The 22,277-nt window shown below is 47.6% G+C and overlaps 1 protein-coding gene across 1 annotated transcript in view; it reads left to right on the top strand.

Moving 5' to 3' along the window:
* The first annotated feature begins 11,663 nt into the window (after window positions 1–11,663).
* Window positions 11,664–22,277, top strand: part of LOC114637895 (IgGFc-binding protein-like) — a 37,645-nt gene continuing 27,031 nt past the window's right edge. Inside the window, exons 1-4 of the mRNA XM_028786212.1 lie at window positions 11,664–11,674; window positions 12,018–12,074; window positions 15,668–16,017; window positions 20,960–21,530. Of these exons, the coding sequence (XP_028642045.1) occupies window positions 12,020–12,074; window positions 15,668–16,017; window positions 20,960–21,530 (976 nt within the window). The 5' untranslated portion in view covers window positions 11,664–11,674; window positions 12,018–12,019. The remainder of the gene's footprint in view (window positions 11,675–12,017; window positions 12,075–15,667; window positions 16,018–20,959; window positions 21,531–22,277) is intronic.

Here is a 22,277-nt window from a genome sequence, read left to right as displayed (position 1 = left end):
GGCGTAGATGGATGAAATGGTGAAGGGCTGGACGGGAGAAGAGGTGAAGAGTGGGGAGAGAAAGACAAACGGACTCTGACCTTGCCGTTTATAAGTCTGGTGAGTCGCCCGGCTTCTCTTTGACTTGGTCCCGTCACCTTCAAACAGGAGGAGAGCTAGTGTTTTCTCATCGAATTAGAGTGAGAATTTAATTCCTGAATCCAACCAACCAAGAAGGCATAAGTGAACAGGGAAGTTGATGGAGACCATTGAATGCCAAGTAGAAAACACATAAACGAAGCAGGCAGGCTGTCAAACACTGCTGCTGGTCATTAAGGCAGGAAATGGATGCACCACTGGTAGTACCATAGTCTTTTGCAACTTTTGGTCAACTGATGGAAGGAAAAGCCTTATTGGAATTAGTCCATGAAATAGAAATGGAATGAAGACAGCAAGTACAAAAGTTTCCTCCAGAGAGTTTTGCCACATCCAGCAGGGCAGTGGACTGGGACCAGGGAACAACCGGAAAGAGAGAATGGGGGAACAGGGGTACGCAAAGAATGACAGCCCGTCTGGAAGTCTGATCAGGCTGTGATTTTAATTTTTTCCACACGGAGTTATATACACATAGAGGCAGGATGTGGGGAGGGGGATGACGTAGGGTCTTCTTTGTTTCTGGGGAGCGCAGTTGTTCTCAGGGGGAGTACAGGTGTCTTCCAGAACAGGATATTGGCTGGGTGAAAAGTTCACAGAAGGAGCAGGGCAGAACAGGTCACTATGATCCTGTCCGTAAGATCTATTGGACATTTATTCTTATCTAAGTTAGTCCTTTCCCTCCAGAGCTACCTGTCCATAAGATCTATTATTCGTTTGTTCTTATCTAGGCTGGTACTTTCCCACCAGGGCTTCCTGTCTTCAAGATCTATAGCTATCTGTTCTAGGGTTGGTGCATTCCCATAGAGATCAAGACTTTGTGTCAGTAGGCATGTATGGCTGACTTAAACCATTAGTGTATAAGCAAGGTCGCTCCCAACAGAGTTTCATTATGAACCAGCCCGAGTGGTCCTGTGTTTTACCCCTCCACCTTCAGTTTCTAGGGTGCAGGAACAGAGCAGTTGGGGAGCTGGAGTCAGTGTATAGTCTGAGATGTGAGTTAAGGTGTGTGATGATGAGGGGTGGGGTGGGTGCTGAGGGCAGCGTGGGCATGAGGAGGTGCAGAGTCACACGTTTATAGACGGCTTAACGGGAGCCGGACTGGAGGATGTTTGGAGTATCAGTGCTGAGGAGAGTAAGTGCAGAGCTAGAAGCTGGCAGACAGAAAGTGACACACCTGGATCTGAGGCTCTCTCTAGAGGGGGCTGTAGTTCAGTAGCTGATGCTGTCTAGACATGAGGAATTCCTCCCAGCAGGCTGGGATCTCTGGGGCTATCACAGCTCCATGCAATTCCCAGCATACAGGACAAGTGTGACCATGGGACTGACAGCTTGGTTTGAGGACACGATCACTGGAGAAGAGGGTACGGAGAAGCCACGGTGTTCACGGGATGTACTTGAGTTTGGGGGAGACTCGTAATTGGAGGAGTGTGTTGGGAGAGCTTGGAAGTTAGTGATGCTAACATAGAGTGAGCCGGTGGTTATCTAAGGATGGGGTACATCCTCCAGTCACTGTGGGCTTCAGCATTAGAGGGTAAGTAAGGGTGAGGGAGAAAGAAGGATGCCGACGTGGCATTGGCGAGCATGGATTGGGAGCCTTATCCTTCTACCTGTACAGTGAGAGAGACGGCGGATGAGAAGTGAATTCTTACTCTCTCACAGGGCACGGTGGAAAGCCGGCTCTTCAAAGGAGAACAAGGGGTGGGAAGAGCAGAAAAGTGAAAAGAAGCTTCAGAAGATGTTACCGTCTGGATGGGAAAGGCCCCTCACACTGTCCTGTCATGGCTCAGCCTCCGTGTTCAGAGGTGGCCTTTGGGCTGGTGATCCTGTTACCACACCAGAGATCCTCATTTCGTTCTTTCTCACAGGAAAGAACTCAGCTGAGAAGCATTAACACTTTCGGCTGAAGTATATTCAGCAAAGCAAAGTGATGACACACACCAAAGTGCTTAGCAAGGACTGACCTGAAGTGGGGTAGCAGCAAAAAATCATGGATTTACTATTTTTATAAGATGTTTTTTTATGAGATACTTGGATATTCGTGAGAATAAGATGATCTTTTTTTCCTCTCTCAAATCATGGTACAACAGTTCAACATTTTAGAGTATTTCTTCCTATGAGGCTGAAGGACAAAGCTGCAATGTAAACTATATTATAATGAAGCCAGGGTCTTTTGATGACGCCGACCCTCCGATAGCATGCACAACACTTGGGAAACTCCCTGAGGTCTTTGTTTCTAATATAGTAGGAAAAACCTAACTTTAGCTTCAAAAATATTCAATCACCAGGATTCACTTTGACAATCTATCGCCACAGCCTCCAAGATACAGCTGCAGTTTCTTCTACCATGTCTAAACCCTGCATACCTGGTCTCATTCCCTCCCTCAAATCAATATGGACCATTATATAAGAGGGCAAAGTAGATGTCTCGTCCTTCAGTAACTTAAGACTTGGAATAAACATAGATCCTTCCTATGGACCCAATGTCCTTGCTGTCTATGTTGGCAAACAAAGCGGTTAGGTAAAGTATGGAGATATGCTGGCATAGATGCTGCTTATCTTGTTGGCTGGAAAGTCCCACAAAAATTCTGTCTCGTTTGATCTACTATAGAGTATGATGTCTCAAGATCTGATCCAGGAGGGATGGATCAATATCTTCATTGTATGACCACCTGAAGCTGGACCTATCGAATTCCGGAAGAACCAAATCAAGATAGCCATTCAGGGAAGCAGGGACCAAAATTGGAGAGAGAAATGCACATTACTAGAGGAATAGAGAACCAACCATGGTCACATCCATCTAAGGAAAGGTTGGTAAATTTAAGCTGTGAGAAAAAAAGAGACCTGGGGACAGGAACACTCAGGCAGGAAGGGAACAGGAGACAAAAGTTGTTGTACTCTAAGGAAGAGCCAGATGTTTGTATGTTTTCTGGAAGTCCCCATAAAGCAAAGGGAACCAGAATGGGAGATGGATTTAGCTATGACCATTGAGTATGTGCTAGCTACTTAGTTACACCCTGAGGGTCCCTGGGCCTGAAAGTCAGGGGATATGTTTTGAAGATGAGAATAAAGTAGAGGCTGTAGATTGAGCCTGAGGATGAATATAGCAGACCTAGCTGTGGTGATAGTCCCCCAAGTGGTAACAGAGGAGACCCCAAACAGAGCGTGGATTCCTAGTCACTCAGGGCCAGATGAATTTGTTTTTAACAGAAACAAAAATATAGTAACTGAAAGAATTTTCATAACAGTCAAAAAAAAGCATTTGTTCAGTGAGGCGCAGGTATAGGTGGGCACAAATATTATCCAAGCACATCCCAGGAGAAAAATTCGAAAAGCAAGCATTATGTTCATAGGTATTAAGTTTGGCCCTTAAGGTTCCTTTTAAAGAAGATATGTAAGTTCTCAATTGTTTTTCTGCTCTAAATAGGCCTCACCATAAGCACTGTCTGGAAAATAGGATTTTATGAAGGACAGGTGAACCAAATTAGTAGTGCTCTGGATGTCTGACAGCCATTGAAAGACTCCAAGGGACCTTGTACTGTGTGGTAATCCCCTCTCAACCCTGGATTAGCACAGACCACACCCAAACACCAATTTCCAAGCACAGACCAGACACAAAGAGATCCTTTATTAAGCAAGGCAAAGAGACAAGGGGGCTGGCTCTGAATGAGGCAGAAACAGCAGCAAATCATTTTACAAATGATAATTTTCAGAAAGAAAAGGGGGGGTCTGTGTTGGTACATTCTGGTTGGGTATTTTAGTTAGGGTAGTCAAAATAATGTATTTTGATGGCTGGACCTTGATGTTTTGAGAGTTGGACTTTTGTCAATCTGTCCCAGGAATGAGTCAAGCATAACAAAGTGGCCAAATAAGGAATGGACCTTGGGGGCTAGCTTTAGGAATGTAATCTAGGGCTGGAGAGGTGCCCCAGAGGTTAAGAGCACTGACTGCTCTTCCAAAGGTTCTGAGTTCAAGACCCAGCAACCGCATGGTGGTTCAAAAACCATCTGTAATGGGATCCGATACCCTCTTCTGGTGTGTCTGAAGACAGCTACAGTGTGTACGTATACATAAAATAAATAAACAATTTTTAAAAAAAGGAATGTAATCTAATGGTTTAGCAAGATAGGGCAAAGAAGAAAGGGCAAAGCCTTCAGGTGCCATGTTTGCCATGCTTGGGTGGGTGTTTTCAGTGCTCAGGCCTGCTAGAGCCCTTTAGGACTAGGGTGAGCTGAAACTGACTATCAGGAGTGCCTTAAGGGCACTGAGTTCAACCAGGCCAAGGTCAGAATCCTTATAGACTCTTTAATTTTATCAATTAACTTTACTTTCTATGTGGGGGTGGGGGAGGAGGAGAGAGAGAGCTGGCTCAAGCATTATGTGGCAATCAGAAGACAACTTGGGGGAATTGGTTTTCTCCTTTCACCGTGAGGGTTCCGTGGATTAAACTCAGGTAGCTGGGGTTGGGGAATGTGTATCCCCTGCTTAGCTGTCTACTGGCCCTAACTTCATTCACGCTTGAGTTTTCCTTTCCCGTTGGGTATTTGAGGCCATGCAAGAGACCAACAATCTTTTCTTGTTTTTACTGTTAAGCTAATCAGGACTCAGCTAGGAGTGGCACATGCTTTTAACTGAAGCAGGTAGATCTCTGTGAGGCCAACCTGATCTCCAAATCGAGTTCCAGGAGAGCCAAGGCTACACAGAGAAACCCTGTTTTGAAAAAGAAAAACAAAACAGATAATCAAGACTCAGTAGGGTTACTCTTGGAGTCTTGGGGGTGCCCTTTGGGTCCACTGGCTTTCCCTCCACCAGTTGTGCTGGATGTCTCAGGGTCTTCCTGACCACATGGTTTCTCTTAGACTCATAGTGGACATTTCTTCCTTCAGTGGCTCTCTTTACAGGATATACACAGTAGCCATCTAACCCCTGGTGACTCCATGGCCTTTCTGATCAACCGAAGAGGTGACTTCTCAGAGTTTTAGGGCCACTTTAGAGAAGTCATGTCATCTCCTAGGTCCTGGATGACCTTGCAGAGCAAGGTCCACCTCGTGGGTGCCCTCTTAGTCCCTGTATCCTCTTTGGCCCTGACCTTCGAGCTTTGGTTGAACCCCTGAAGGAAACTTGCAGCTCTCCTGAAGAGGATGTGGTGGGTCCTCGTCCAACTCTCTCACAACACTCAAAATAAACATGGTTTTAAATAAGTCCTGATTTTATTAAAGACTCGGGTTCCTACACAGTTAAAAAGTCTGGCAAACAACAGAAAACACAAGTAATTATCTTGATAAACATGAAATATTTGTTCTTTAAGCCAGTTCTTATAAATGCTACCGAGAACTGATCAATATCTTAAGAAAACCTCCGTGTTCTAAATATAGAACTAGGAGGCGTCAGTTTTATAACAGTGTGCTGAGTTTTGGACTGTAAGAAATTTAAACCCTTTTTAAAAAAAAAATGTTTTTATTTCTTGAGATAGGGTCTCTCTGTGTAGTCCTGGCTGTCATGGAGCTCACTCTGTAGACCAGGCTGGCCTCGAACTCAGAGATTTGCCTGCCTCTAACTCCCAAGTGCTAGAATTAAAGGCATGGGCCATCACTGCCTGGCAAGAAATTTAAATCTCTCTCTCTCTCTCTCTCTCTCTCTCTCTCTCTCTCTCTCTCTCTCTCTCTCTCTCTCTGTGTGTGTGTGTGTGTGTGTGTGTGTGTGTGAGAGAGAGAGAGAGAGAGAGAGAGAGAGAGAGAGATTGAGATTCCTGAATTTCCAATTACCTGGACCTTCTGCAACATGCCTAAAGTTTCTGGCATGCCTTCATCTTACCCTTTCCACTTTGGAAAGATTCCAGTCATCTCACTTTAAAACAGAAATCTTACTTTACCATACAAAAATGCTTTCTTGTTCAAAAATATTGTCTTTTGTTTTTAATCTGTCCTTACCAAAAACATCCGATGTCATCTTCTACATCTGTCCCCTACCTATTGGCTCCTTTCTGCAACTGTTCCCTTCCTTAATGAGACAGAGCAACACCACACATGTACCCGCTTATTCAGCAAGCTGGCTGCTCAATTCGGCAGCACGTACGCTAACCTTGAACAGCGCAGAGGTCAGCGCGCCTCCTGCAGAAGGATGGCTCACACATTTGTGAGGCCTTCCATATTTTCATGAACTTGAGTGTGAAAAAGGGACATTGAACTCAAATCACAGTTACAGCAGAAACTACAGTTTCCTGTCCTCATGACGTTAGAGTATAAGGTTCTCGTCTACTGAGGGTCTTGGGCAGAATTGTCTTCCACTTCAGAGTCTAAGACACGAGCTAACATTCGAGCAAGAGTTTCCCATGATGGCAAAGCTCTCAAAGAACAAAAGACACTGAACTGAAAAACTCACTACCAACAATTACCAAGAAAAAAGTAGAAAGAAGAGAAAATACATGAAGAAAAAACAAAAGGTTTGTATGATACCCCAGTAACTGTAGCTTAGGATATGGCAGGTTCCCCAGTGGGGCTAGAGGACAAAGCAAATGGTTTGTTTTTTTTCATTGAAGACCCAAAGGAGCTGGGCGGTGGTGGCGGATGCCTTTAATCCTAGCACTTGGGAGGCAGAGGCAGGCGGATTTCTGAGTTCGAGGCCAGCCTGGTCTACAGAGTGAGTTCCAGGACAGCCAGGGCTACACAGAGAAACCCTGTCTCAAAAAAAGAAAGAAAGAAAGAAAGAAAGAAAGAAAGAAAGAAAGAAAGAAAGAAAGAAAGAAAGAAAGAGAGAGAGAGAGAAAGAGAGAAAGAGAGAAAGAGAGAAAGAGAGAAAGAGAGAAAGAGAGAAAGAGAGAGAAAGAGAGAAGAAAGAAAAAAGAAAAAAGAAAAAAAGAAAAAAAAAAAGACCCAAAGGAGAGAGAACACAGGTACACATTGAACAGGAGCCTCGCTGTTGAGTCTGTAATAGAGAGATGAGCCCAGAATGTTTGTCCTTTTTACAGTAGTTTCCACTTAACAGAGGATTAGGAAGAGGTAATCCGTGAATCTGTGCATCCCAGTGGCTTGGAATTGGCCCCCTGGCCCCAGCATCTGCAGTCTCCAGACTCATCCCGTTTTGAATTTAGCGTCCTGTGGTGTAGCTCTCGGGATGTAGCATCTGTCTGAGCACCCATCCTCCCGTTTTCCTCCCGTTTTCCCATTAGCATGTTCATCCTTCCTAACCAGGAATCGTGTAAAGCTGTCAGGAGCTGGGGCTGGTATTGGGGGACAGTGTAACGCTTTTCAAATGGTACCTTTATAAAATGAGATCATGCTTAATTTTACTCCGCACCAAATTTTTATCTGGTAACAAGTGCGTTAAGTAACAGAGGGAAGGCTTGGAACAGGAAGAGAGCATTTGAGTCGGGCTCCAACATACTGCGTTTACAGAGGTCAGGGCTGTGCTTTAAGGCCATAAAGATCTGAACAGGAGGAACTTCTGTCCATTGGCCCAAGTTCTTGGAAAGGAAATACAAGTAGAAGACAGTGTTAAGACCTGGGCTCCTGATCTTAGGCCACACACACACACACACACCCTCCAGTGTGCTGCATCCAAGTCTGTTACAGAGACGCTGCAAGCATTCTTCCTTAAGCAACTGGGATTCATATTTGGTTCTGCTTTTTAATGATGTAGCCAAAAAGCCAATCCTGGGGGATAGAGGACTGGTTCCATATCCAGAAGAGGAAACCGGGGCAATGTGAGGAGGAAGGCAGCCCCTCGTCGTGCCTTCTGAGGGGAGGAGAGGTGAGAGCAGGCTCACCATCCCAGGAGCCTTGGATTTAATCTTCCAGGTCTCCTTGTGCTTCCGTGTACACACATTGTAGCTAAGGGACCAGGGTTGGATACAGTTCCTGAGTCTGGGCATCCAGCAAGTTCTGTCCTCTTTTATTATCCCAGCCGCCCTAGTTACGGCAAGGCATGACAGTACCCACCTGGGGCCAGACTGAAAGACCCAAAGAAAACGAAGTTAGAGCCTGTCCGAGCTGAGGTAATCCTCACTGACTCCTCTATGGGACAGATCAAAATTACACCACACCAGTGTGTTAGGCATCTGACTAAGGGTGTGCGGAAGGGATAAGTTTGAGATCCTGGGCCTGCTCAAGTAGGGCTTATAGTCAAACTATTCATACCCTGTGAGCCTCTTCCAAGGCCCTCAAGTGAAAATCTAAACCACAAAATAGAAGGTGTTATAATTAAGCCAGGCTCCTTTGGGGACGCAGTGCCTTCATCATGTGCACACGCAGCAGCTGAGGAAGGTCCCTGGCACCTTAGCTTCAACACAGCAGAAAGACCTTAACTGTAGCTTCTCACAACAGGACCTTCAGCTCAAAGAGTCCGTTAGCCTGTTGGGGGCAAAGCTACAAAATACTGTTACAGTTTCCTTCACATCTGTCTTTCCAGCTTCACTATCCCCAATCGAATTGTGTGGGTATCGACATTATCGGTGGACTGATCCATCGTGCACTTATAATTTTATGGAATTTTTGGTTGGTTGTGGAGACTAAGAAGCAGGACCTGATTGAAGAAAGTAGGGCTTGCCCTAAAATGGTATCTATTTGTCTGTCTCTGTCTATCTATCTAGCTAGCTAGCTACCTACCTATCTTTTCTGCTACAATGCCCCACTGCCATGATGTTATCAATTTGGCACTGGCTAAAAAGCAATGGACCCAGGTGACCGTGAACTAAATTCACCACTACAACGAGTAAAAATAATCCTTCCATTCTCCTCCTTGGGTTGTTTAATTCAGAGACTTTTGCCACAGCAGTGAAAAGTTCCTTACACAGGGGTGTGTAACATGTCAGCTGGGGAGCGGCTCGGATTCAGATTCTGACATCACATGTATGGTCCCAGTAGAGGCATGGCCATCTGATAATGCAAGATGCCAAAACGCATAATCCAAGAGTGCCCAAAGGCTCAGTGGTTGCAGTATTAGTCAAAAGTCCAACAATCTCCTCTGGGACTCAGAGCACTGTTAGCTATGAGCCCTTAAATAATAAAAGGTTACATTCTTCACTCAATGGCACGGAGTAAAATATTCTCATTCTATGAAAAATGGTATCAAGGAAGGACTAGAGAAAGACATACCCAAAACCAGCAGGGCAAATATTAAACACTGTAGCCACAGCCTAGAGTTTAGAGCACACGATTGCCTCATTGGCACCACCCGGGTCCTTATGGGCTTAGTCACACTTACCCCCGAGGCCTTGTCATTTGCAACACATGTGACCTTTACTTCGTCTGTCTCCAGTCCATGCCGGAAGCTCTCCTCGACACATATGCAATGCTCCTGGCACCACCATCACCATCCTAAAATGTCCATTGCGACTTGGGGTTCAGTTCCACTGTCTCAGGCATTGACTTATGAGGACTACCCCACACAGACTCTGTCTCTGCTACATAGAACCAGACAGAACCTTTCTTCTGGAACCTTGGTGCAAACCCCAGTGACCACATCACTCTTTTTTTTTTTTTTTTTTTTTTGGTTTTTCGATACAGGGTTTCTCTGTGTAGCCCTGGCTGTCCTGGAACTCACTCTGTAGACCAGGCTGGCCTCGAACTCAGAAATCTGCCTGCCTCTGCCTCCCAAGTGCTGGGATTAAAGGCGTGCGCCACCACCGCCCGGCTAACCACATCACTCTTACAGCCTTCATGCGTGCCTGCAGAGCCAGCACTGCCAAATCAAGGTGCAGCTAAATTCATTTGGACCGTGGCTACTGTGGCCTCTTAGTTCCTGTGCCTCTGAACAGAGAAACACTTCCCTGCAGGGTCATTTTTTGAGCAAGACATCCCTTTGGCTGCACATTTCTCTTTTTAAAGAAGATCCTTTCTGTGCATGTCATACCCTGGACACTTAGGTGGGAGGAGTATCTTCCTCGAGGTACCTTCCCGATTGTGCGAAGCTTCTCCTTAGTGGTACTGGTATTTTAAACAATGACATCTGCCCTCACTCACCTCGTCTGCAATTTTAAATGCTCTTGGGTTCCCAAACTACACATTATTCCCACTCTGCTGCCCCGCTTCCTCTGTCTGCTTTTGCTTCATACCTGACTAGAAACAGCTGGTGATAATTCCTCTACCAAATCACTCCACTATTTTGAGATCAGCCTCACCTCAGTTTTTCACGGGCAGCATGTAGCAAGGGTCTTTGCCAGAGTGTAGCATAAATAGCCTTTACCCCAATCCACAGTAACCTTATGAGTACAGTCTCGATTGTCCACGTTTCTATTGGCTTCTTGGCCTTCAGATTTTTCCAACACATTGGTCCTATACGCTTAGCAACCACCCCCAAACCCTTCCACAACCCAGTTCCAAAGCATAAGAACCACATGGCCACGTTTAATTATAGTAAAACCTCCTCTCCTCTGGACCGATTTTCTGTATCTGGAACTTTTATCATTGTAATGATAAAACGCCTGAGAGAAGTAATGAGAGAAGAAGAAATTCTCTTGGCTCGTGGTTTGAGAGAGTACGATCTGTCATAGTACACAGGGCATCATGGCTGGACTGACTCCATCCAAAGTAGGATCATGGGTGGCTGGTCACTTCAAGCAAGCAAGAATCAGAGCAGGACAGAAACAGGGACATGTATAACCTTTGAGGCTTGGCCCTGGTAGCTTGCTTCTATTTATGAGGTCTTGTGTTCCAAACCGCATATTCCACAACTTCACGAAACCGTGCTGGTTACTGACAACCACACGTTAAAATACAATAGCCTGGGGAGACATTTCAGATTCAACCAATAATATCATGGGTTGTACCAGACTTTTGGAAGACACTGACTATATCCCAGAAAGCTCAAACTCCCTCTGCTACTTCTTCTGCACCCTGATATTCCATATCATAGCTCAAGAAAATTCTCAGTTAGGTGAGAGGAAGGCATAGATTCACCCCAAGATTAGTCAGTCCCTTCTTCATGGAGAGAGATGGGCTAGGGGGTATCTCAAATACCAAACCAAATAATTTTCTGAGATGGAAACATCTCAAAAACCCAAGCCAGAGCCTCAGACTCTACATCCCTAGACAACTATACTCAATGGTATTTAGAAGTAAGATGTGGGTGGCTTTGGACCAGGGATCAGCCCATGGGGACTGCAAGGAGCCAGAACCCGGATATGGACCTTTAGATACAGCTCTAAGCAAGGACTTAAGATCGGAATTGGGCCAGGAAGCCAACAGACATAACCAATGCTATTTCACCCTTCGATCCCCACTACCTCGCTCATGGAACCCAGTCCACTGGTACACTACTCCCCAGCTGTCCCTCTAAAGATGGCGCTCTTTCAAGAACAAAGTTTTCCTTAGCTTCTGGGGTGCAGCCACCAGCTTATCTCACACCTATCTCAGAACACAGACTCATCCTCTACCCTTTACAAGACTTCAGGACTCACTACTCCCTCTGGCCTGATATCAGCAGCCTCTTCCAGGAAGCTGGCATCATCTGCCTGGCAGGCGGCCAGTGGTGTGGCCTGAGGGAACAAGAAACCGCACTATATAACTCAGGCCACAGCCTGATCCTGCAGCTCCGGGACCTGCAGGTGAGAAGAGATAGGATTCTCTATGGAAGTGGGATAGAAAATCTCCTCTCTGGCCTTTCTTTCTAGATCTCCCACCTTTTCCCTCAGGGCATCTGAATATCCAGTTCTCCCACCCATTTCCCTGGATCCTGAACCTCCAGCTCACTCCCCAATATACTGGACAGACAGCTCCCCATGGCCTGCTCACACCTGGTCCTGTCTACCCAAATTCCTTCCCTGCCCCAGCCCTCCTTGCCTCCAAGTAGCTACTATGTCGGGACTGTCTGCTTCAGAGATCTCTGTGACAGTCTCCAACAGGACAGTCGGAAAGCCTTATATGAGGCTCCATCTCTCCTTGCTGCAGATATGGGGTCCCTGTGGAGCTGTTGGACATTCTGGGCTGGAGTGACTCTCCTATGGGGTAAGTCCAATTGAACCTCATCCTCGTCCTAGGATGTAGGACCACGGGAAACCGGCCTGCTTGGGTCAGCATCTTTCATTTGTAAACCTTTCATAAATCATGTCCCAGTCCCTCCCCCCATCAGCTGCAATGGAAGTGAGAACCTGTAGAAAAATGAGGTGGGATCCCCCACTCCATGTTTGGAGTGTTGAAAGTCTACCTGCTTTGATATTGGGGTGATTTTGTCTATACTTCGTAACCCTCAACTCCCCTTTATCCTCTTGTACAAACCACCAAGATCTGTGAAAACAGAAATTATACTAGCAGCTGAGTCCGAACAGAGTGTATGCATGCACCCACAGGACTTTAAAAGGGAGGTTGGGGTCTGAGATTTCATATAAAGCATCAGCTAACCAACCAGTTTCATCAGAAAAGTAGAAGATGTAGCATCAAAAATAAATTACCACAGCCAGGCGGTGGTGGCGCACGCCTTTTTATCCCAGCATTCGGGAGGCAGAGGTAGTGGATCTCTGTGTGTTCGAGGCCAGCCTGGTCTACAGAGTGAGTTCCAGGGCAGCCAGGGCTGATTAGTTACTAAACCATAAGTGCAGTCAGCAAAAGAAAAACGGCGGCAACTTAAGGTGAGGGCAGGGCTCCAGCGTCAACAGTCACCACATGGACTATCTCGCACCGTTCCATCCCTCGTCTGGCCCTGCAGCGTCTGAGTTCAAGAGCTATAACACAAGGTGCTCAGGCTTTAGGGCAGCCAAAGCCAGAAAGGCTTGTAGGTGGATGCTGCCTACGTTAGGAAGGGAAAGGAGCATAGGGAGAATTACTTACCAGGTTCTCAGGAAAGCCAAGGGGTTGGTTTGTAATGAGAAGGAACTAGGTAACTGGACCCAGGAGGCCACAGTGGACCCTGGGAACACTGGTGGGGAAGAATTCCTCACGGCCTTCCTGCAGAATTCCCAGTCTTGGAATAGCGAGGCCTGTCTCTGCCTCTTCATCTCCAGTTTGTCAGAGAGCATGGCTTCTGCCTCTCTCCTCAGCCAGGAAGACAATACCTTATAGAAGGTCCTGGTGAGGTGTGGAGTCAGCCATGGTTAGCATCCGTGTCAAGGCTAAGATGGCTAGCTGAGATAGCTTCCGGCATCAGCAGCGGCCCATCTGACCACACCATCTCAGAGTGGACATTAGGTGCTAAGCCCAGCCTAGAGAATACTGCTGGGCCCTGTGGAGGCCCTGGATACTGGGGGCTTGGTACCCACCTCCCATACCTTCCTTGACCTCCTTCTGCCTACCTTTCCTGCTTGTTCTTCTCTGGCTCCCAGGATTAGCTGGCCTGTGCACGTATCACCTTCAGCATCCCTGGCAGACTCCCTTAACTCTCTCCCACCAGGAACAAGATTCAAAACGTTTACCAACCACAGTGCCCCAGGGCTTACCAAGCAGAGCACAGCCCTAAGAATCCCCCACTGTTCAAGCATCAGCCATTGTAGGTTGGTTTGTGGTGAGGTTGTACAAAGGGTCTTAGGGAGACCCAGGGAGCCAGGATGGAAGGGGCTGGTCAATGTTTTGATACTTAGGAACTAATACAGCTATACTTGCTGCTGATAACTACCCCACACTCCTCACGTAGGGCTGCTGATGCTCAAAATCAGATCCAGAGATAGTAACAGTGAGGACCCTGGGATGGGGCATCTCTGTGTTCCAGCCTCCCTGAGCACTTCATGTGCTTCAACACAGTTAAGGAACAGAACCTGGGCCCTGTGTGCAACCTCGGGCTCAGCCTGACGCTCAGCACCAGGTAGCTCAGATGTTGTGAAGACACAGCCAGAGCCACAGGGCCTGGGGTTAACCCCAGCTGGGCCTGGGTGGCCTTCAGCCTGTCACTCCACCTCTCTAGGCTTCAGTTTCTGAGACTCTCACATAAAGGCCTGGTGGTCCTGCAACAGGACTGTGATGAGAACGGAATAGGCTAACACATGGAAAGTCCTTAGATTAGCTTGTGGCGAGACTCTCACATAGAGATAAGGCCTGGTGGCCCTGCAACAGGACTGTGGTGAGAACAAGCTAACACATGGAAAGTCTTGCTTGTGGCAAGAGTTCACGGAGGTGCACAGCGAGCTGTTGTGGTGTCGGGGGTCAGGGTCAGAAAGACCCTGCTTCTTCCCGGATGGCCTTCTTCAAACCTTATCCTGGCAAAAAAGGGAACCCCACTTAAGGGGTGCTTTAGAAGTGATGAATGGAATGGGAGTGGCTGGACAACTGATTACATCATGAAATTCTGGATCCTGGGGTTAAGTTCCAAACCGTGCTTCCACTTTAGCTTTCTGAAACCTGACAACACCCCTCTCCAACCTCTGTGGATAATCCTCCTCTCTGGTGAATTAGGACATTTAGGCAAGAGCACTTATAATTTACACCACGCCCCATGCTTGGTGTCTTGTCTAGAGGTTGAGGCCGTCTACACCATGATTTTTCCATTTTGCTCGTGTCGGGCCTGCTCTCAAAAAAAAAAAAAATTTGTATGTGTGTATGTGTGTTCTGCATGTGTGTATCTGTATCTATGCAGGTATGTGCACACAGGCATGCATGTGTATATCCATGTGTGTATAAAGGCATGCACACACCTAAACATGCATGTGTAGAGGTCAGAGGTCAATGTCGGAAATCCTCCTCTGACCCCTTTCTGCCTTGTCTGTCTTTGAGATCCAGCTAAACTGGCTGAGCAGGCAGCCCGTGGGATCTGCCTGTCATGGCTCTGTCCAGTCACACTGAGCTAACACACTTGCAACCATGCGAAGCTCTTACAAGGCTGGAAGCTGAACTAGGCTCTTCCTGCTTGCACAGCAAGGACTCTACCCACACTGCCCTGTCCTGTTCTTCCATTTTCTATGCTTTGTCTATTCCAGCCAGGTAGGAAGAGAGACACAGAAGTAGGAACAGTTGAATGTTTCAATGACTGGTCCTCGTTCCTCTTCATAACCTCTTGCCAATTCTCTGGGCCAAGCTGTATTAAACTGTGGAATCAGAACCCCTGGTGTGTCAGCAAGCTCAGGGAAACTCTCCCCATGAAACGTCAAGCCACAGTTTCCATGCCTGTGCTTTAACTTGTTAGAATATGCCAATGTCTCCCTCAAATGTCTATGGAGAAACTGTTATTGTCAGACCCATATCACAGGACACCGGGGCCAGAGCACTGAAAATAATCTACCCAATGGCCCAGTGTTGGGCACTTGAGCTAGGACTTCTACTAAGGTCACCTCTCCGACATTCGTCTCCATTTTGCTAAAGGCCCATCTTCCGTTTCGTATCCTCTGTTAACCGCTAGCCTGGTGGGGGAGGGGGGATATCGAGCTACAAACATCCTGTTTCAGAAGTTGCTCCTGGTCCTTCTTCTCTACTTGCCATTCCTCTGGGCCAAGCTGTGTTAAACTGTGGAATCAGAAACCCTGGGAGAGGAGCTCCCTCCATGAGCCCACAGACTTCAGTTTCCGTGTCTGTAAAAGGGGTGGTTGTGAGCCAACCGTGCATAGTCCACACTGTAGGAGGCCCCAGGTGTCTGACCCCAGGAACATTTCTAATTCTTTCCAACTCTCTTCCCTCCCCAGCTCGGCTCGCCCCAACAGAGGCTTCCTGCCAAGACCTTCAGTGTGCACCTGGGCAGCGCTGCCAGGTGGTGAGTGGGGAGGCCAGCTGTGTGGCAGAGTCCACAGCTGTCTGCCGCGCCCAGGGTGATCCCCACTATACCACCTTCGATGGCCGTCGCTATGACATGACGGGCACCTGTTCCTACACCATGACTGAGCTGCGCAGCACCAAGGATTCCCTGCTGGCCTTTAAAGTAGACGCCAAGAATGAGCACCGGGGCTCCAACAAAGTCTCTTTCGTGCGCTTAGTCACGGTGCATGTCTACAACCACACCGTGTCCCTGATCTATGGAGAAATAGGCTTTGCAAAGGTGAGTCCCCGACGTCTGTGAGCTTAAGGTTTTGAACTACCAGTCCAAAACAGGAGCTAAGCCCTTGGTGTTAGACCCCAAACCATCCCTTTTCAGTGGGGAGAACTAGGCTCCCCCACCATCCAAATAAACCAACAAAAGGGATGGGGAGGGGGGGTGAGCATCAGAGGATTTACTCAGTGTGGCTGCTTTGGGAAGAAAAGGTAACCCTGAAATCTCTCTTGGAGGTAATGACAAGAATTTTGTGAGCTTTTAGGAGCAGGAAACATAGCAAGTGCTTGAGCTGTGCACACCAGAAAGAGCTGCCGCTCACGCTTAGGGTGTGATTTGAATGAACGCCACTTCAGCTCTGGATCTAGAAAGGCCCTGGAGAAGATGGTATCACTGTCATTTCTCGAGGGGAACAATCTTTTCCCCATGAAGTGATTACTTTGACCCAAATGTGTGACCTGACCACAGCAGTTCACATCTGGGGGTGATCTCAACATGGCAACCTATCCTGCGAGGCTTGCTGCTGCTTACGAGTAGTTTCACCCCCTCCGCCCTCCTGTTATATAGATGTCTGTTGGTCTAGAGAAGCAGAGGGAGTGTCCCGGGGAAAGGAATGAGAATTAGAGGCTCAGCAGGGTCAAAAAAAAGGGCTTAGAGGGATGGCTCAGCAGTCAACAACACTTGCAGCTCTTGAAAACGGCTGAAGTTTCCTGCCCAGCACCCATCGTCAGGAGGGTCACAGATACCTGTAAGTCCAGTGCTGGGGGATCTGATGCCCTCGTCTGACTTCTGTGGGCTCTGTGTGTATGTTCACATCCATGCATTAGCAGCTTATGTCTTGAACTTAGTGACACTCTACTGTCGCCATGGAAGTACTAAAGTGACCAGTCAGGTGATCGAGGTTTTGGAACTGTGGTTTGGATTCCCTTGAGCGTCTCCTGTGACACAAAACATTGCTGTTTTAAAGTGGGGAGATGGTGCTCTGTCTTCAGAAGAACCCCCACCAGGCTCCATCTGCAGTCCCATCATCCCTTTCTGCGGGGTCAGCAATATGGTGGCATTCAGGGCAGGGAGAGGGGTGGCAAGGATTCGTCTTCTTTCTGGGTACACTTCACCTCCGTGGTACGTTTACTTGCATTTTCTGCCTCTCTGGGCAAACTCACTTGAGCATTGAGTTCACAAAGTAAGTCACTGTTGTAGGCAGTGAAACTGGACATTCTGGTACATACAGGAAACTGGGTTGAGTGGTCACCCAGAGCGCACAGCAATGGCTGTAGGGCTTCGCATAACGGGACACAGCAGGATTAGTTCTTTTGGTTAAAGGGCAGTTAAAACTCTGTGTCAGTCATAAAGCTTCTGCGTGAGTGTGTACCTCAGGACCAGTTCTTGTCATCCTCCCACTCACATCCCCGTCCTGTCCCCCTGTCTCCCACCGTTACAGGGAAGGGATGGTTAAAGCTAAATGGGTTGTGGGAATCCTCAAGGCTCCTCTCTCCTTAGCTCAGTCGTTAGCTAAGGACTCCTGATATCTGAAGCTTCAGCTGTCTATTGTGCTGGTTCTAACAGGGTCCAGTGGCCTCATCCCCTTGGGGACAGAGATCTATCTCCACGGTTTCGACTCTGGATACCCTGGATGAAGGTGGTGGCTCGTATGGTCTTTTTATTAGTCATTATAGTCTTGGTCGTTATAGGCTTTCAAGCCTGGGTCTGTTAATCAAGAAAGGCCCAAGCCTCTGGCCGCTTAGTTGTTTGTAATCTGTCGACTGCCCATATACTTACTGGTGGAGGCTTCTGGATGTAATTTAATTCCTCTGTAATTTGGTACAGTCTTTACGAGGCTGGAAAGAGTCTTCAGTTATCCTGTTAGTAATAAAAAGAGCAAACACGCCACCACCTTCATCCAGAGTTGAAAACGTGAAGCTAGGACTCTGTCCCCAAGGGGAAGAGGCTACAGCAGCCTTTTAGAACCGGCACAATAAACAGGTGAAGCTTCTATCAGACACAACTTTGTATCTTTTTCAAGCGTCTTGGCTTAAGTGCCTAACAGGATACTTTTGTGAGAGCATCCAGCTAGCACCTGTCCCTGCTGGACTACCAGTCCCTCCCCCGCCCCCCCCCAGACCCCACCACTCCCAGCCTACGTCTGGGCGGTGTGTAGCTGAAACGCTGGCAAGAAGCTTCACCAGTCTTTGACCAATTTAACGGGTTATAAGTAGAAATAGTATCTCCAAACTGTCTCAACCCATCAGCTCCCAATAACAACACAGAAACCTTTTATTATTTATGAATGCTTAGGGCTTATAGCTTATGTTTGTTTGTTTCCAACTGGCTCATATAACTTAATTACCCCCATCTATACTCGTCCACATTTGCTACATGGCCCAATTACCTCTCCTCAATCCCTTACGTCTGCTTTTCTCTGTGTCTGGTTGGGACCTGATTCTTTCCCAGAGTTCCTACCTCTGCCCGGAAGTTCCGCCTATCCTCTTCCGTCTAGCTATTGGCCATCAGATCTTTATTAAACCAATCAGAAGATGCCTTAGACAGATGAGGAAGGACAGAGATACAGTGTACAAAATGTACAATATTCCAACAAAATGGGAAGTGGATCCAACAATGCTGGGTCATCCTTGGGATTGGACTGACCTGCCAGGTACAGTGAGCTGCCCTCTGCTGCACTCAGTTGAAAACCCTAAGAAAACTGGGTACCTTGATGGACGCTGAAGGAAGAGACCGTTTCAGAGTCACCGATACATTAAGTAGGTGTTCTCTCCTGATGCTCCAAAAGCTTCACGGAGGGGGAGAAGCCAGCTCAGATCCATCAAAAGGTAGGGGGATGCTCGTTGAGAACTGGGCTTTAGTTAGAGTAACACTGGTCCTTTCCCTTCAAGGTCTTTGTTGTGAACTAGGGGAGATTATCTTTGATGTATGGGATCTTTATACACTAGATTTGCTCCCACCTTTTAGAAAAAATCTTGATTGTATAAATATATGGTTGAGAGGGCATAATGTTTTTCCAGACGACCCAAATTCAGTTCCCATCACTCACATAAGGTGACTCACAACTGTCTGTAACTCCAGTTCCAGGAGATTCAGTGCCTCTAAGCACTGTGGACACCTCCTCTGTGTCTCTCTCTGTTTCTCTGTCTCTGTCTCTCTCTAACACACAGAACATGTATATGTATATATACATGTACTGAATATATATACACATATAAGTATACACACACACGTGTGTGTGTGTGTGTGTACTTATAGGTGTATATCTAATTCCATATTCATGACTTTTGACAAAACAATTCCAACTTCGAGAGACTATAAAAGTTCAACGGCCCATTTAAGAGTCAAGTGTCTTTTACATGTAATGTACACTTAAGCCATATTATAGTGCAGTGCAGTGCTGTGCCCCGACAGGAAATCTGATATTTTAAATTTTAATAGCTTAGAATTTTACATGTCTGTGGCAACTAGTTCAGAGACTCTAAACCCATTCTATCCAGGTCCAGTCATGGGCTTGATTCTTTCCCAGCTGGGGCTCAAGAGGCACCCCCAGCAGTTCTGTACATTAAAACAGCCAACCGAATGTCAGTCGGGACTGTTCAATCCCAATTGACACAGACAGGACGAAACATCCAGAGTTGATATAGATGTCTTCACCACCAGGAAGAAACAGGGTAGTGAAAAAACAGATTCCTCAGTCAAGAGGGAACTTCCAGCCCAGTCAGGACCTTAGGTGAGAATCAAGGCTCCTCCACACATAGGCAGCTCAGATCTCAAATGCCAATAAAGCAAGACCCCAAAGCCAATGCAGAACTAGACATCCCTGCACGATGTGGGGTTTTAAGGTTAGCAACAAGCATTTAGTTTTGTTCCTCAGTGACTCAAATCCTTCAAAAAGTATCCCAGGAGATCCAAATGTAGGAGTTGGGATAGGGAGAATGAACTGGGGTTACTGGCAAGCTGGTGTTACCATCTGAGGACTAACCTGTTCATTGTGCCCAACATTGCCTATGCTGATTGTTCTCGCTAGCCCTAATTGTCAACTTGACCCAGCTTAAAGTCATCTAAGAGAAGCCTCAATTGAAGAACTGTCTAGACCAGGTTGGCCTATGGCCCTGTCTGGGAGAGATTGTGCTGGCTATTGAATGATGTAGGAGGGCCTGGTCCACTGTGGGTAGCACCATCCCTATACACCAGGGCCTAAAGAGAGCTAAAGAGTGAGCCAGTGAGCAGTATTCCTCGTGGTTTCTGCTTCAAACCTGAATTCCCTCACGGATGGACTGTGATTCCCTCCCGCACAGTCGTATCTGGCAAGTGCATTGTCACAGCAACAGAAAGGGAACTAGCCCACTGCTACACAGCAATGGTGCTTTAAAGAGGCTGACAGCCCTCTGCCAGATTTGTCAACATTTTGGTGCTTGCGGATCTTGACTGGTTGGGCCCACAGCCTCCTGTCACTTGGTCATGTCACGCACATGAATCCCGGTGTTTCGCTGGCTCCCTCACTGCCCCTCACTGCAGACCTGTCAGCTTCCTTGCTCACACTAGCTTCACGCTTGTGATGAGCCTGCCATTCTGCCAGGCCCTGTTGGAGGCACTGGAGATAAAACCATGAGGCAGCCGCCCAGTGCTTCAGACAGGTGGAGCGCGTGGGAAACTTGCACATGGTAGGAGAAGGTTAGAAGCTGTGGGAACTGAGGAGAGGAAGGGGCTACTGAAAGGGTGATGAGGGACAGCCTCACGGAGCCAGGGACACCTCAGCAGACATTGTTGGGGGTGGGGGTCTTCATGCACATGTCAGGGAAAAATGCTTCAGGCCACATCCCTAGGCTCAGCTGGTGACAAAGGAAGGAAGGCATCCTGTGTGGCTAGAGCTGGGGACCTGAGTGGAGGAGATGGAGGGCTGAAGGAGAGATCACACGGGAGTCTGACCACTGCCGCCTCTCTGCAGATCGACTACCAGTATTCAAACCTGCCTGTCTCCCTGAGTGACGGTCGCCTGCATGTGTACCAGAGCGGAACACGAGGTATGATCGAGCTGAACTTTGGGCTGGTGGTCACCTATGACTGGGATTCCCTGCTGACCGTGAGCCTGCCCAAGCGCTTCCAAGACCAGGTATCCGGAATGTGCGGCAACTATAACGGAGACCCTGCGGATGACTTCCTCACGCCTGACGGGAAGCAAGCTTCTGATGTCCTAACCTTCACCAATAGCTGGAAGGTGAACGATAAAGACCTCTTATGTGATGACGGCTGTTATGGCAACTGTCCGTCCTGCATCCCAAGCCAGGCCCAGCTTTTTAAGAAAGACCTTTTCTGTGGCATGCTAACTCTACCCTCAGGCCCATTTGCTGATTGTCACAAATTTCTGGACCCCAAGCCTTTCTTGGAAGAATGTGTATATGACATGTGTGTGACAGGAGGGGAACGTCTCACCCTGTGCCGCGGCCTCAATGCCTATGCTCTAGCCTGTGTGGACCTGGGCATCTCTGTTCGGGAATGGAGGTCACGAACCAACTGCCGTGAGTTCAAGCCAGGGTAGGGGGTTTTGGTGAGGGGTGGGGAACCCATTGCATCTCCTCAGTACCAGAACACTGATTATGCTTCAGCCCAGTGACAGGCAATGACAGGAACACTGTGATGGCTAAGACACTCCAGCTCCGCCACAGGGACAAACCCAGTAGTGAACAGGATAGACTGCAGTGATGGAGGTTGCCACAAGGGGGCGTTCAAGCATATCCAGAGATTAGTTGGAGGCAGATACAGGCTAAGACTAGGGGAATTCAAGAGGGATAAAATATGCTAGAAGGAAACTAGGGGACAGTTACAGCAAGGATTTTCCTAGAATAAAAATTTCCAATCTAAAAATCCATGGGAAGGACTGGAATAGCCAGAAAGGGGGGAATGGATGTGGGCTACTGACCTGGGAAACCACAGACGTTTGTCACCAAAGGTAGTGGGCCAAGTTGCAAGATCAAATTCAGTGATTCTTCTTTGGTTGCAACACTCCCACGACTCCCAGCGTCCTCTGCAAAAATCCAAAGATGACTATCCAGGCGTCCGTCCACTAAAGCAGTCACTCATTCAGTCAGTAAGCCTGCCATGTCTTCATGAGAGCCCATATCTGTGTTGGCCACGGGGAGGACAAAGCAGGAGCCAACAGTGACTCGTCTGCAGCCTAATAGACAGCTCAGAGAAACACTGACGGGGCGTACAGGACAGTGAGGGAGTAAACCAACCTCAGGACCAGTGCTTAGGACCAGGATCTC

This window comes from Grammomys surdaster, unplaced genomic scaffold (assembly GCF_004785775.1).
Source record: "Grammomys surdaster isolate TR1022 unplaced genomic scaffold, NIH_TR_1.0 125430, whole genome shotgun sequence".
Taxonomy (NCBI): domain Eukaryota; kingdom Metazoa; phylum Chordata; class Mammalia; order Rodentia; family Muridae; genus Grammomys; species Grammomys surdaster.
The sequence above is the reverse complement of the archived record's forward strand: the minus strand, read 5'-3'. Positions and strand labels throughout refer to the sequence as shown.